The 15,999-nt window shown below is 40.0% G+C and overlaps 1 protein-coding gene across 3 annotated transcripts in view; it reads left to right on the top strand.

The window, feature by feature from the left end:
* Positions 1–15,999, top strand: part of ELMO1 (engulfment and cell motility 1) — a 242,464-nt gene that overhangs the window by 62,824 nt on the left and 163,641 nt on the right. For all 3 annotated transcript variants that reach the window (XM_088521092.1, XM_088521091.1, XM_088521090.1), the window contains 4 exons: positions 135–213; positions 3,590–3,640; positions 5,216–5,338; positions 6,337–6,468. In XM_088521092.1, coding sequence (XP_088377218.1) covers positions 135–213; positions 3,590–3,640; positions 5,216–5,338; positions 6,337–6,468 — 385 coding nt within the window. The remainder of the gene's footprint in view (positions 1–134; positions 214–3,589; positions 3,641–5,215; positions 5,339–6,336; positions 6,469–15,999) is intronic.

Raw genomic sequence — 15,999 nt, 5'->3', positions numbered from 1 at the left:
CATTAAGTGCAAACAGTCCCTGCACTTGCAGCTGCAACTTGTTTGTCACCTCAGGTTTAAGGCAACTAGAGTGGTTTGTACAGCTTGCATACATACACTTTTATCTTGCTTCTTTATCATTTTGTTCTGAGCAGGACAGATCAAGAAATCCAGACGTATACCATTGCTGTAATAAATGCACTTTTCCTTAAAGCACCGGATGACAAGAGGCAGGTAAGTTGTTGGGTTTGATTGTAAAACTATATATCTGCAGAAAAAGTGTAGCAGTCATGTTCATACCTGTAATTGCTCCCTTCACTCTTTTTCTGCTGTTATATCAAAATGACAGTGATTCTGCTTCTGGTTGCACTTTGTTTCAGACTGGTGTAATATCATTAACCTCAATGGAGATATCTCCATTTTGCAGCAGTGTTAGCAGAGCTTAAGCATTCTGCTGTGTTTTTATGGTTCAGTGTAACCTCGCATGAACTCTCTTGACTGTGGCTGGCTGTGGCATTTATTGTACTGAACTCCTTGCCAGCACAGCCTGTAAAGCCAGACTGTTTTTTTGATAAATCATTTCTGCCCCCCGACTCCAATTTCTAAATAAAAAAGTGTGTGTATTTTTATGGGAATATTTTGCCATGTAAACATTTTAAACCATCATAGTGTAACATATAAATTAACCTAATGCCAGAGATCAGAAATCTTCTCAAAAGGAAATATTCAAGGTTACTAATTGCTATTAAATGAGAATAGGACATGATGTATTATGAGAAAGGGCAATTTTATACATGTTCATAACATCATTAGTCTGTGTCAGACCAGACTTAGTCATTTATTTACTTAACATTCCAATCTCTAGAAACAGTGTTAATAATTCTTGTGGTGACATATTGCTAGTGTCCTGAACAAATTCACTGGAAGTTGCTAATTAGTTCAGACTAAGACTTTACTTAGATTTATTTAGATTTTTTTTAAATGTTCGCACTGATTTAACCACCAAAAACCCAATGGGTCATTCTTTTTCACAAAAAAAATTCTATAAGATTCTATAGACAAACTAAAAAACATGGTTTACTTTCAAATAGACCTCTTTTTCTGTCTTATTTTTTCCTTCTTCCTCCAGTATATTTCTTAGTTATTAAGGGAGGAAGGGCCTTAATGAGGAAAAATTGGATTGGAAACTGCAGGCTTTTTCAATTTTGACATCAACCTGTGATACGTGTTTGCAAGAAAACCAAAGATTTTGTTTTTTACATTTGTAAATAGTTGTATTATCTTGAGTTGTTGCAAAAACTGTGTCCTCATTTGGAGCAACTGCAAAGTGTTTGATCCATATCAAAAGTTGAGGGGTGACCTCAGGCGTAGATAAGACTTAGAGCAGCAGACAGGAGCTCAAGCTCCAGAGGATGATGGCGCCCTAGGGTCTTCCCAGGAAGTAAAGCTGTATTTTGTAGACACTGTGACCTGCTGTGGTTATCTAAGACACAGCACAGGGCGTTATCGAGCGCACGTATTTGCGCAAAAGAGTGCGTCCCAGGCAGAACACAAGAGCAACATCTGCCCACCATCGTGCCAACCAGCATGGCGAGTTGTGGGCCCAAGGCCCTGTGACTCTAGGAGCTTTGATACCCTCTCTGTTACTGTGCTAGGGGGATCCAGCGCAATGTGGGTGCTGGCACTCCAGTTAAGTAAGGGATTTAAATTGATGCTGCACTGTGCCTCTTCCTGCTCTGCTTTCTCTGTGTTTTCTTTTTTTAATGAGAATTCATTGCTTGCTTTGCTTCCTCTGCCACTGTCAAGGCTCAAATCATCCAGAAAGACCTTGATTACTTAAAAAGAAAGAAAGAAAAAAAAATAGGCTTTATGTATCAGAAAAGAGCCGAGAATTTGAGCAAGGAAATGATTCTGTGTATGTTTGAAGCACTTTGATTTTTTTGGCAATTGTCTATTTTTTTGCAGAGAGATGTTGCTATGGAAAATGAGGTGGAAAATTTTGTCAGCTATTTCTTGTTCATATCAGTTATTACAATCCTTACTTTAGAAGAGGCAGCTCAGGGGCTGCTAATGGCTGCATGGATGTCTTGAAGACAAAAGTTGACCATCCCCACCCCATCCCTCCCAAGCATTAACGGAATAGGTTTTGTGAACGCTTGTACTTCCTATCATGTTTGGTCTTTTTGGGGACCAAAAAAGATTTCCTAGTAACAGGTGTTTAGTGTCCAGGTATAAGAACCAAGTGCCAATTTGATTATCCTCCTCAACATACAAGATAAGTTCTGTGCCTTGAGTGCTCCTCCCGCTGCTGCGCGGCGGTGCCTGCGCTCAGACAAGGCCGCCCCGTTCTCCCTCACGTGAAGAGCGTCATCGTGTGCCTGGCACTCCCCCTGCAGCTCAGCTGAGCCTTGACCAGACGGAGGGACTCTTGTTGTCACCCATTCCTCAGCCTGCCCTGCCAGCAAAGGCTTGGAAACAGAAGTCAAGTTTCTCCTATGTTTGGCTCTCCCTTTCTGGTTTATCCCCTCTCCGCTCATCTGGTGGAAGGGAAACAGTCAACGCTCGTGGTTGCCTCCTGTCTCCAAGCTGAATCATTTCTCTGTGCAAGCAAGTTGTCATCCTAGCATGGCTCCAGTGGCATTGCTTCTGCAGCCTGGCTTCAGTAATGCAGCTCCTCGTGGCTTCAGCAGTGCTTAAATGGCAGTATTTTACCAAAATATTTGGATGATTCAATTCCGTGTTTTGAAAACAGGGGCCTAAAAATAGTTGCATGTTTTGTGTGTGTGTGTGTTATGTAATTGATGCAAATGCTAGCATGTGTCTGCATATGTGCACACATTTCTGTGTAAATGGAAAAGATCACGGTTCTTAAAAGCGGGATCTGCAGTGCAGGCCTGGTCGAGGCCACTGGGCTCTACCGCAGAGCAGGATAGAGCATCCCAGCCTGTGCAGCGCAGCGCAGTTGGCTGCAGGCGAGATGGTGAGGAACAAAAGCAGAAACATGTCGTGGTTGTTGCTGGCTTTGCATTGAGGCCTGGAAAGAGAAGACAGAATTAGCCAACCAACATTAATACTGCTACCAAAACACAGGGAAAAGTGTTACTTGCTGTGGTGAAACACTAGTGAATTGTAGGCTCATTTGTTGGCTCAAAGTTAAGGCATTAGACTTTAAAATAGTTGAAATATTAATGTGTTTATGTTCAGTGTAATTTTATTTTAAAAGTCCTGGCTGGTGTATTTGAAGCACTTTTTTTTCCCTTTCCTCCTGTGAGGTTTTCCTTTTTCCCTTTTCCCCTTTCCCTTTCCCTACCCCTATCCCTATCTCTTTCCTTCCGTTATTTTTTTTCTAATTGAAGTGTTTCATTGTGATTTTGGGATCACCAAACTCTGCAGCTCATGATACATTTCTCACTTTCTTTGCCTTTTTCTCATATTAATCTGAGTTTGTGACACTAAAGTTAAAATAGCACATATATAGCTGACATACTGTTTCATATCTGTATAATATTGCAGAAACTTAAGACTCTAGCCTTTTAAATTCAGTGTTATTTTAAATATGGCATTAAAATATCTACCTCTGGGTAATTTATTATTATTTTAATCAAAACAGGAAATGGCAAACATTTTGGCACAAAAACAGCTTCGTCTCATCATCTTAACTGTAAGTATACCATTTTCACAATTATTTTTCATTAGGAGAGAAAAAAAGCTGACTCAAGTTTTACTATGAGTAGGGTATTTTTTTTTTTGGAATTTCATTATGTTTTGAAGCTTATGATGTACAGGATAAAGGCTTGCTTATTGAATAAATTCAAAACTTATTATTATGATATTTTTCCCAGATAACTATATTATCATTTCTTCTTGTAAAATAATGCTGAATAGAAGAATACCTTAGATGCTTTCTTCCAGTGGAGTATGTCTGTAGTCTAAGAAAGGTCTGAGAAATTTATGGTAAATCCGCTGTGTTAGGGTTTGGACATGATGAAAGCCAACCAAACTGCCCAGGTCTTCAGGTCTAGCAAAATGAACTACAGTGTTTTTGGTTCTAAAGATGATACTAAATGCCTTGGTATTGGGTTGCATGTAATATATGTAGTGTAGAATTGTACAAAGGAACCGTGAAATTAATGAATGTAGTAAAAAACTTGCTTCTTCTATTCTGAAAAGTAACATAGATTTTGCCTTTGACCTCAGACTAGATTAGATCTTCAAAGGAAAGGGCTCTTCAAAAAGGGACAAGTTTAGTATCTGTTACGACATACCAATGTTTCCTTTATATCTATATCTATATATAGATAGATATATATCTTGCTCATCTTCTCACAAACACCCTTTCAAAGGTCAGTGTACAAAAAGGGGAACTTCTACTTCAGAAGCTATATCTTTGCACTGGTTGTGTTCATAAAAGTTCAGTATAAGCATAAAATGTTCAGTATATGGATAACATTCTGAGGTGTCCATTTACCCTGATAGACAGCTCCAGTGTCTTTTGGGAGAGAGATTCTTTCTCCCTTGGAGCTGTACTATATCAGTTATTATCTCTCTCTTACCCAGTGACTTTCCTTACATAGGCACAGCAGTGTTTGATGGTCTGTGTCTGTTTCCCCTATACAATTCCTTAGTATTTGGGGGCAAACCAGAGATTTAGTATTATCCATCAATTTGATGTTTGTTTTTTACCTGGCTAGGTAGTTCTGGGTTGAATGTACAGGGCACTGGATTCCAATGTATTTCTAAGTCATTCTCCTTGTGTAAAATGAAACAGTCTGGCGGAGGTTGGACTGTGATGTGGTGTTGACTCCTGCAGTAGCCTTGTTACAGTCACTGCATCAGCCAGTTGTGTTGGCAGCTTGAATACTCTTACTCAGACAGCTACCTTGGGCTCTATTTGCCCATTTTTTAATATGAAGCTCTAATGTTCTTAATAAGGACTTGCATTTTCCTGACTGCCTTGCCCCTTATTTTTTGTCACTACCTGCTCTATCTAGTGGCTAGAAGGAGAAAGCTTCAGTGTGTTATTCAGCCCTGTCCTTTAGAAAGTTTCTTAATGCAGCCCATAGATCACCTATATACCTACAACACTGTCATTAGTCTTGCTTTAATTTTTTTTTTCTGGAGTCTGCACATGCCATTGTGTATCAGATGCATACACACAGCAGTGGAAATGCCCGAACCCTCCTGATGGGAATTTCTGGTATAATGGCATTCATCTGAGGTGATCTTCCTTTTGCAGCATGTTATCAGGGCACAGAGAGACATCAATAATGAAATGGCCCACCAGCTTTATGTTCTGCAAGTACTTACATTTAACCTTCTGGAAGACAGAATGATGACAAAAATGGATCCACAGGATCAGGTGAGCATCTGTCGTGATCTGATCAGAGCAAGAGGTAGGACAAATCACTCATTGTTATGCTTAAAGCTCTTCAGGAAGGAAAAGACACTACCAGGAATACTTACACACTTCTTTAGCGGGTCTGGAGCTAGTCTGTGTTTTCTGATTGTTAGAAGATGATGTTGAACGGGCTGTTTTATCCCTTGTGCGTAAGTGCAACATCAAAATAGACAGATCTTTCTCCTTAGCATGTATTTCCATCAATTGCATTTGGTGTCATTCTGAGCTAAAACTCTGTAAGCAGCAGCCAAGCATATATTAGCTTTGGATACTTTTCAGAACCAACAGAGTCGTATAATTCTTCCTAAAATTACTTCTATAGAGTAATTTTATATATTCTGTAGAGTATAGAGAATGCTTAAATGCAGCATACCAGAGTTGCAGTTAATTTGTATTATAATCAAGCTCCTTTTTATTGCTGTCAGCCTATATATGTTGTTCGTTTTATTATATTTATTCTATGTTTGAACAGTAGCTTTAATACTATTTGTTGCACACAAATTAACACACAATTCTCTAAACGCTTTAACTAAGGACTGCTGCCCATTCTCATCACAGCAAAAATGTACAGGGATCGAGAGGAAGGAAGAGTGTTGAGCCTTTTGATTTAAGCCAGTGAAGTGCTTCAACACTGGCTTAATTTGAAATGTGTGTCATCCCCTGGCTTCTGTGTTTTTGTGCTTGTGGTAGAAATTAAGTGTGCAGTTAGTGGCCTTCTTAACTTGTCCAGCTTCTGGAAGTCAGCCCTTGAGCATCTGCTTATGAACCCCACAAACCTGAAGACTTTGGAAAATGGGAGCCCCAAGTCATTCTTGCTGACTATCTATCTAAGTTAGAAATTTAGGTAAAAGTTGAGCAGTGGAGGAAATGCAGCATTTGAAACAACCATTCTGGCCTTGTCTTGCTGTTCAAAATGGGAAGGGTGTTATTTTAACCATTTAAAATTTATTTTAACTTAGGCTCAACGAGATATTATATTTGAACTCCGAAGAATTGCATTTGATGCAGAATCTGAACCTAACAACAGCAGTGGCAACATGGAGAAACGCAAGTCTATGTATACACGAGACTACAAAAAGCTTGGATTTATTGTGAGTATTTGTGTGTGGCGGAACACTGTGAGTGAGTGCCTCTGTTGTAATACGTTTCATAATCAGTCACTTCTGCTATGATCTGAGTTTCTGTAGTGTGATTTGATTTTTTTTTTAAATCCAGTTAATTTAGGACCCTAAATGATTGCTCTAGCAGAAGTTAGGCTGAATTGGAAACATAATTTTCTGAAGATAAAGCATGTAGTTTTGTGTGATGTGTCATTATAAAAATCTAACTTTTAATAGTTTCTTGGATGAAAAGGCATTATCATATGGATTTGTGACAGACCTCTAAAATCGACTCTTGTTAGTAATGATGTGGACTGATGAGCACAATAAATCAGAGGCAGCATTATATTTATGGTATTTACTTGTAGTACCCTATATTTTGATTGCTTGAAGTCCTTCATTCTATGGAGTTGGGGATGCAGAGTCTCTTACCCCTTCCCCAATCAAACCAGGAGGAGTTCTGATCTTGATTGAAATTGTATTGGAGTGCAGAGTCTGGTGAAGCTGTTAGGTGCATTTATAACAATGAATAATATCCTTCTTTTTTTCCGTTCTGGAAACAAAGGGCATGGATGTGTGTGCATACAAACACATGCACACTATAATCAGTGTTCTGGTTTATTGGTTACTGTCGTAACCAATGCAGTATGCAGTTTGCTTTCTCCTTAGGGATTTCTCCTTATTATATGCTTAATATCCAACATGATTCATTGCTATGCTGTTGGTGTAGCAAATTTATTAAGAATATAGTACAGAAGCCAAAGTTATAAACGGAGTGGTTTTACACACTACATTAATGCAGGCTGAAACCCACTTCGCAGTTTGAGCACGGAGCTCAGCTCTGTGAGGTAGGACTCAGCATTACCCACTTCTGTGGCTGTTGTGGGGGGAGCAGCTGAGAGCTGCTAACATTACTGATGAGTTAGGAAAAAATGCTGCTGTATCAATGCTGTTGAGTCCATAAGGAGTCCTAGGTAAATAGAGGGGAAGGGAGAAGCTTGGCATTTCAGGATTTGTGGTAATTGTGGTAGAAAAAAACAGTGCTTTGAAGAAGCTTTTGAATCTCTGTTTCATAAAAGCCTATGAATGTGTATTCACTTCCAGTGTGATAGAAGATAATGTTATCCCAACCCTTAGGACTGCCAGCTCCTGTGATGAGTTCAGCAGAAGACACTGGGCACCTGAGGCCAGGACTCAAGGGTAAAGTACAGGCCCTGAGTTGTACAAGTACAGGCTGGATAGAGAGCCTTTAGGTTGTGGTGAATGAGAACAGAGACATGATTTGGCTTTGTCACAGGATGAGGAGAAGAAGCTCGTAGAAAAAGTAGGAATGTTGGCAAAAAAGAGATCAAGGCATGGGGCAAGAGAGAATGACAGAGTATCCAAAGGCATGGTCAGGCCATACCTGCAGGCACTGTGTCAGGTGGAAGAGACCAAGTTTAAAGCAAGTGTCCTGTAGATTTGGCTGATACCCTTACACATCTCCTGCTTTATTTTTCCGAGGGTTTGAAAAGCCTGAACTCCCACTGCAGCCACTGTGAGTACCTAGCACCTCTGCAAGTCTGGCCTTCCTTTCTTAAAGCTCAAACTTTAAAACTGAAAATTTTGAGCATGTAATGGAGCACCCAGTATAGGCAGAGCCAGGACTAGCTCACAGATCTCCCAAATTCCAGTCCTGGTGTTCAACAGCCTAACAAGGACTAGAGAACAATAGATGTGCAGCCTGGCACTTGTTCTCCTGCTGCTTTTGTTTGTCCCATGAGATATGCTTGGATCCTGCAGAGCTGAGCTCGCTGTTAGGGGCAGTGTGCTTTAGCCAGCGCTCTCCAGCCTTGCACACAGGCTGCATTCTGGCTCTAGTCCTGTGGGCTGCCTTCACCTCCTTTGCACCTTTTCACTCCATCATATAGTCCATACTCCATATATATATGTATATATATGGAGATCATATATAGTCCATTTCACTTCATACATAAAGTGTTTTCAAAAAACATAGGTAGAAGGATACATTGGCAGACTGATTTGTGCCCTTAGGGGAATAAGAAGAGATTCTCTTCCCATTTTTGGCCTTTGTGGCCTACGAAGAAATCCACTTGAGGCTGCCTTCGAATGCTCTCATCTTCTCACTGGCTGTGGGGATCAGGATGCAGATTTCTTGAACTGATTAAACATGCTTGCTAAAGGACAGAGGAAAACCATGTCTAGCCACCAAGTTGTTTCTGGACTGCTTGTTCTTTCTGCATAAGAAAATGCAAGGATTCTGTTCATTACTTTTCTGCCACATCAAACAACTTTGCCACATTGCAGATCTAATGTCAATAAAGGATAAAGTCCAGATACCGTTTCAGAAGTTTACAGTATCATTTGTAAAACTACATAGCTGGAAATGTACATTTGGTTACAAAACCCCAAGACCTTTGCAGATGGTTATGATGACCTGTGTGCAGTTTATTATGGGCAAAGAGAGATTTTCAAATTAGACAACACTGAGGAGATTTATTAAAGTGCTGATGAGTACTACAAAAGATGACCCAGTCAGGAGATTTAAGATGCACTCCACCCCATTGAATTGTTTTCTGAGGCAATTACAAATTAAATAGCCTGAATTCCTGCCCCCTCCCCGCCTTCAAAATCTCTCTTGGGCAGAGAAATCCCAAGCAATTCCACAGCTTCCAGTAATACAGTTAGCAGTGCTAGAGATATCTAAAAAGCCAAGCCACATGTATCAGTGAGGTAAAATCTATCCCAAGATTCCTGAAGTGTTGAAATTATTCAGTTCTGTACAGTTCATTGTTTGTGAAGCTCTGAAATTTTCCTTGCATTTGAGTAAATCTAATTCCCATAACCAAGGCAGACATAATGTGTAACTCAAGAACATGATAAGCTTGTATATTGTCTCATATTTCTTTAAATAAAACTAACTAACATTAAGAAGTTGTAATGCAGTGTTTGTTTAAAGTAGATCTGACCAAACTTAAAACATTTAAGCAGGTTAAAGTGTTAAGAACAGCTGTTCTAGGATCAGATCCTCCAAGTTTGCCATATGCAGAGCTCCTGGGGGTTTTGATTGTTTAGTTGTTTTTTATAAACAAAATACAGGTGTTTAAGAGACTCAAAGTGCAACAGTGTTTGTTTAGGATGCCTGCTGAGAATTTCTGCTTCAAGCAAAGAGCTCACCTATTAGAAAGGCAAAAATAAGAGAGATCATGCAAACCTGGCAAGATCCTTTAAGAGCGGTTAAGAAATCCTTGATGTCATTTTCTGCGTCTTTGTTATGTTCCATACAGCTCTGCTTACCTCCTCAGAAGGTCAGGCAGGTTGTGGAGTGCCTGAACGCAGGACAAGGGCAGGGGTCATCAGAGAAAAGTCTTGCAGAGGCTGGCGTGTTTAGCCCACCAGGCTGAAAACTGTGTAAGAAGCAGAAATGCAGATGCTAGGAGGGAAGAGCTTGCAAGCTAAAAGGCAGCCATGGCAAAAGAAGAACAGAGAGGAACACTGACTGAAATGTATTTCAACTGAATAAATATCAAAGCAGTGAGAGAAATTCATTGCAAGTTTAAAGATGGTACCTGATCGTTTATGAAGAGGGTTATGTACTAAATTTGACAGTGATGGATCTAGGAAATAAAACCAATAAGGACTATAAAGAAGGAACAACGTTGTCTATAGAAGTCTGAAGGGAGATGTGAATAGAAAGACTGATAACAACTTGTTGTTAAAAAGCACTGTGCTAAAAGCAAGGTGTTAAAAAACACTGATGATGTGTTGCACATTATAAAACCTTTCTAATGTAAGAAGAAACAGCAGACTCAATATTTGGGAGGATGTGACTTATGGTGATCTTACAGAATAAGCTAGGTAAATATCTTTCAGGGGTAACAAAGCATGCTTCATCCTGCCTTAGGCAGCAGATAGACCTCATGAGCTTCTGGTTTTCTTTCCAAACTTGTTTTGTTTTTCTCTTTCATCAGCAGCCTTTTTTTTACTTTTTATCTCATTTTCCCCAAAGTGATCTTATGCCTTGTTTCCCGGTGCAATATTTAAATAATGTTCTGAAGGTTAAGAACCAGTAGTTTTTCTCAAGGGTTCTTTTGCAGCCCTTCATTCTCTCTTTGAATAATTCCTTGGCATTTGTGATATCTAGGGATGGCATTCCCCGTCTAGAGGTGAGAGGAAGCCTTCCCTTGATTTTTTTTTTCCTCCTGATAGAAGTTAAGATGCTCAGGACTTTTTCAGAACACTTTCTGCCTTCTTCAAGGCATGGTTTCTGTAACCCTGTGTGCTGCTTTCTACCGAGTGGAGCTGCGTGTGTTAAGTGAGGGATTTGAAAAATGAAGAATGTAGTGGATGTTTTACACCTTATATAGTCACTCTTAAATCTGCTTGTAATCTCTAGGCATAGCTTTTTCACCAGGCCAAATCCATAGTGCTCTTAAGCGAGAGAGTTGTCTTGAAGTCGAGATAATCTGTGTTCATCTCCTCAGTTTCACCAGTAAGTGGCAAGTATCTAGTTTGTGATATTACTCCTATGAGCACCAACCATCTATCCATCTTTATTTATAGAAGTGACTCCAGTGACACCTTTTTATTATTATTAATATTAGTCAATATTAGTTGCTACATGGAACGTGATAACCTGGATGGCCGTGGCTAAAGCAAACTTAAGACAAAGTCAATAGCTGCCAGGAAAACTTACTGTGTGATTTATTCTCCTTGGATCAGTTTTGCTGTTTCTTGTTCCCATGTCTGTTCTTTTCTCCAGCTACCTGGATTAAAACTCCTTCTCAGACTGTCGCCCATATAATTTTTAACTACTCTAGCAAATTAAAAAATAGCCACAGTGTTCTGCCTTACCCCATGGTGCATTCTCCAGAATCCATTCTCTGCACTGAAAGAAAAAGGTTGTCAGGAAAATAACTTATCCCATAATTAATATTTTATAATGATTACCTGTAAGAGCAGCAAACTCAGATATCTGACTGCAGTGTTTGATCTTTAGTTGCCTTATTTTTTTGACCTAACCAATATAGTTTTACTCTGTGTAAAAAGCTCCCCTCTGGCCATGCTGGTGTAGAGTGTCCTTAGCTGGATTGTAGTTGTTTTAGAGGACCTTTCAGTTTTTGCTGACCACCAACAGCAGTGACAGGACTGCAGTGGTTCCATTTGTTCCAGTATGTGCAAGGGCTGAGGCAGGGAATGGCCTGCTTTGCTGCAGCATTTTAGATATACTGACAGGCAGCAGATGAGCTGTCTAAGTCAGGAACATCATTATCCTAGTTTTGAAGAATATTTAAACTATTAATTTATTGTAACCCAATATTAGCAATAAATTATATGAGCACAGTTTTGAGGCATATCCTTGGGACTGTGTGTGCTTTCATGTTTAAAAAAAATATTCAGATTTATATTTAATGAAATGATAAAGGTTGGACGGAAGCTTTGTAGATCATCTTGTTCAGTTCCCTGCACAAGCAGGATAGCATAGAGCACATTGCACAGGATTATGTCCAGGGTTTCTATTTGATGAAAATGCAGTATAAATACATTAAAGATCATTATATAACCACTTAGCCTTTACTATTCACTCTGGTAGAAAGAGGAAAGAAGTCTCAGCGCAAACATGTAATTAAAGGGCAATGCATGCTGCCAGATAATTTGCATGTTGTAGATTAGTTGCAGTCAGTTCAGCAGGAGTTCAGGGGAGGGCTCTAAAGAGGAAAAAAAAAGAGGAAAAAATGAGGAAGATTGGTATAGGAGTGGAGTGCTGTGCCCTGCAGCTGTATTAATAGACCTGCAACTGTCTGTTTTTATTGTCAGCTACGTCTCTAAAGCCCCTTCATTGCTGTTGGAAATCTGGGTTAAGCGTGTGTCTGGCTAGGGGTGATCAGACCTTCCTTGGAGGGCAGGAAGGAAGGAGAGAAACGGACAGAGAAACGGACTAGCATTAATTAGCCATTCCTGTGAAGACCTAAAGATGAGCATACATTTTCTTCCCAAAATAGGAAAGTTTGAGTGTTTGTAGTTTTACAGCAGTATCAGCTGTAGCGCTGGGAAAGCCCCGAACAAGAGATTGGAGATTTGTGGTTTGAGCAGTTAAATCTGGAACTGATGCAATATGCCAGGAAATTTATCTGACAGGTTTTGGATTGGTCGTTTGTGACCATTCTATTCACAGCTCTCTGTTTCCTCCTCTTGGTGGTATACTGCAATGATGGGAGATGTTGCTTTTTTTTTTATCCTTTAGGAAGCTATACAAGTATGTCATAGTAAAAGTAATGCTTTCTTACATTGAGATCCTTTTGCTGGTTTGGTCGTGTCAAGGGAACATTCTCAAAGCAGCTGCAGTTTATCCAATGTCCTTTTTAATTTCAAAATAGAGCTTTCGGTTATTTATTCAATGACAGAAAAAGAGGCCTAGACAACAGGTTGTCTGTTCTCCTGAAACAATTTGTATTTTTCCATCATCTTCCATTTTCTGTGCTCTCCTATTCCCTTTTGCTATCTACTGTTTCAAAACTTGAAAGTAACTTACTGCAGGAACAATAAATTCCTGCACTCCTGGCCCAATGTTGACTTCATATTTATAAAAGAAAACATTGTTGCTCCAGAACTGGAAAAATTACATCTTTCCATCTCTTCAGTCTTACAAGGACTTTCACATAACTCCTTCCAAGTCTTAGAGTAGCTAATCTCAGGTTTGACTCAACCATGCCCTCCTAAACTTACACCCTGTCAAGCACTAGAGCAGAATGATTTGTGGTGACTGTGGTCAGCGGAAACATTGAGAGCTGGTGGCAGCCGGTTGTTTGGCACTGTTGGAGCCAGACAAATGGATGGAAGACACACTCCCGAAGCCTGTAGGGGTGCCAGGTGTCTAGTAACTTGTAAAATTCACAGTCTTTTTCTTTGACTTTCTGTCATTTTTTTCCCTACTTTCTTCATATTGACAGGAGATTTGCCAGGAACTCTCACCCATCTTATTTACCACGCTCTGATCATTCCCCACTCAAACGCCCAAGCAGTTTTTACAGATTTTGCTAAGGAATTTGTCGATGCCGTGCTCGCTCCTGTCAGCGCTCCCCGGGGACATGGAGCGGCCACGTGCCGGCCGCTCGGCCGAGCCCAGGCCCTGTGTTGGCAGCCTACGCAGCTGGGCTTTGGATGTGTAATAAAGGGAGGCCATCCCATACCGCGCTTATCACCTCCGTTAATCCACGATAAATATAGTGAAGCCAGCGAATTTTCTCTCAAAAGGTAATGGGATAACTCACCTCAGCATCTGGCAGGACAGCCTGATGCCGGGAGTCTCCCAGGAATTTTCTATATAAACAGCAAAACAACCTTTGCTTTACCACACCAAAGGAGTAGAGAGAGTTTGGTAGGTGTGTGTGGAAAGTTTTTTCCTTTTTAAAACTGTTGCAAAGGGGAAGCAGCATTTTTCTGGAGTATTGTTTCCTGCTCAGAGTGCTTAGGAAGGCATAATGCCAAAGGCTCAGAGTTTGCAGCCAATCTGGAAGGAAGCAGTGAATTCCTCAATGTGTTGCCTATTATTAAACAGATACTGAGAATTAGGAAGAAGTCAGCCTCTGCCTGGTCTAGTTGGGAGCCTTCTTCTGCCTTTATTTCTTTTGTTGTTGAGCAGAGCCACTTATCCCGTTCCTGGCTTCTAATTACAGACCTTGATTTTTGCGTGGGTGGGGGCTGGGGTGTCATTAGTTTATTCCTTCGAAAGTCAGGAATTACAAAGCTGTCTTGAAACAGCTGGAAGGATTTTATTTGGTCACTTCCAGATCATTCTCATTGGGGTAGGGAAGGTAATGAGACAAATGTCTCAGCTTTGGCTTTTATTGAAAGCAGACCTACAAGCAGCTGTGTGTAGCAGAAATGGTAGACCTAAAAATAAGGAAAAAAAACTTGACCTTTCAGTGATTCAGACAAACATAAATGTATGAATTTGTAATGAAATTTCCTTTAATATTGGACAAGTGAAGTAAAGCAGGAATAGAACTTGCTCTTTTTTATCTTCTGTCCATTTTACCTTTGGACCACTAGAGGTTGCTCTTCTCCGTCGTTTGCAGACTTTTCACCATTTTCCTGATTTAAACTTGGTTCATGCAGAGTTGTTGTTCTGTGACCAAACTTACCTTGCTCTCCACAGGAATTGCAAAACACTGGCATGAGATGAAGCTTTTACCAAACTTCAATCTTTTCTTACCAAGCGTGAATGGGCTGGAGTTTCTCAGCGGAGCACTCGTTTAAAAAGTGATTTAATATGAGCAGTACAGGGTTTCATGAAACCTTCTTGAAAGAGAATAAAAGTAGTTTCAGTTCAATTCCCTAAGAAGTTTAACTTATAGAACAGGCTTGATATTTTGTCCAAGCTGTTAAAACAATTGTATCAGAAGCAAAAGCAGAGACTAAGTGGGAAGTGTCAGGCAACTGACTGCTGGTGACACAACTAGTTTCATTTGTAATAAAGCACTTTCTCCATTTTCCCTTTTCTTTTGATATCTGTTTCTCCTTCTAATGTCATACCATCTCTTTGGTTTTGTGAAATGATGAAGGTTTTTTTTTTTGTGAAACTTTTCTTACTTGATCTTCATCTTCCATAATAAGTCTTTTCCTTCTGCCCTTCAGTAACCTGACAATTTTCCATGGACCTCATTTTAAAAGGAAGCTGATGGCTAATTTGTAATACAGTACAGCAGAGGGCACTAGCTTCATAGCATGTGAAGGTTGCTCAGAAAAGCTGTTGACTTGCAGGATTGCAGGATCTTTTCAACCTTAGAAAAAGGAGGAACCATCTTTTTTATCTTTGCTAGGTTGAATGCCAGCAGGTGTTTGTTATTTGGGCTAAATGATATCTCATGCAGGGAGAATAGTTACTGAATTTGTTAGAAAACGTTCTCTAAGTGTACTTCTTTTTGTTCTGTTGCTTAATGTGGGGATATTTTTTCCTTTTGAAGTACTACTTTGTACTTGTATCAGTTTGCCTAGCCTCTGTCTTGAGGATGCCTTCTTGCCATCTAGATTTTTTTTTTCTGACAGCTTCTGCAAATCTATTTAACATGAGGTTATAAATGTAGTTGAATATCTAATCAGAAAGATCTAGGCTTGCTTTGCACAATGTGGCAGGTTTTTCAGTGTGAGCAAGAGGAGCAATACATCACTGGGTTTCCAAGCCTGAATGGGAGAACTACGGAAATCCTTGGGGTTCTCTGCGCGCTTACATTCACAGCTCCCCTGTGGCCTGTGCTGTCAGGTGATAGTGTGCAAGCTACACTGTTCATTCTCTCCATGCCAGTGCTCTTTGGCATAAGCAAAGTGTTTTGTAGTGTAATATCATACCAAGGTTGTGGAGAAATGAGGCAGTTTGAAATAGGACTGCTACACTTTGTGTGTGTGTATGTGTGAATATGTGGAGAATAAAGCACTGTGCGTGAAGGTTTGGAATTAAGTCAGCAAAATGCATGTTGAAACTTCAGTTTCAGCACTGACATCTCAGATTTGCTCTATCCTTCA

This window comes from Tinamus guttatus, unplaced genomic scaffold (assembly GCF_059628265.1).
Source record: "Tinamus guttatus ecotype Peru unplaced genomic scaffold, ASM5962826v1 Tinamus_guttatus_pri_ptg000115l, whole genome shotgun sequence".
Lineage (NCBI taxonomy): Eukaryota > Metazoa > Chordata > Aves > Tinamiformes > Tinamidae > Tinamus > Tinamus guttatus.
This window is presented reverse-complemented; position numbering and strand designations above follow the sequence as displayed.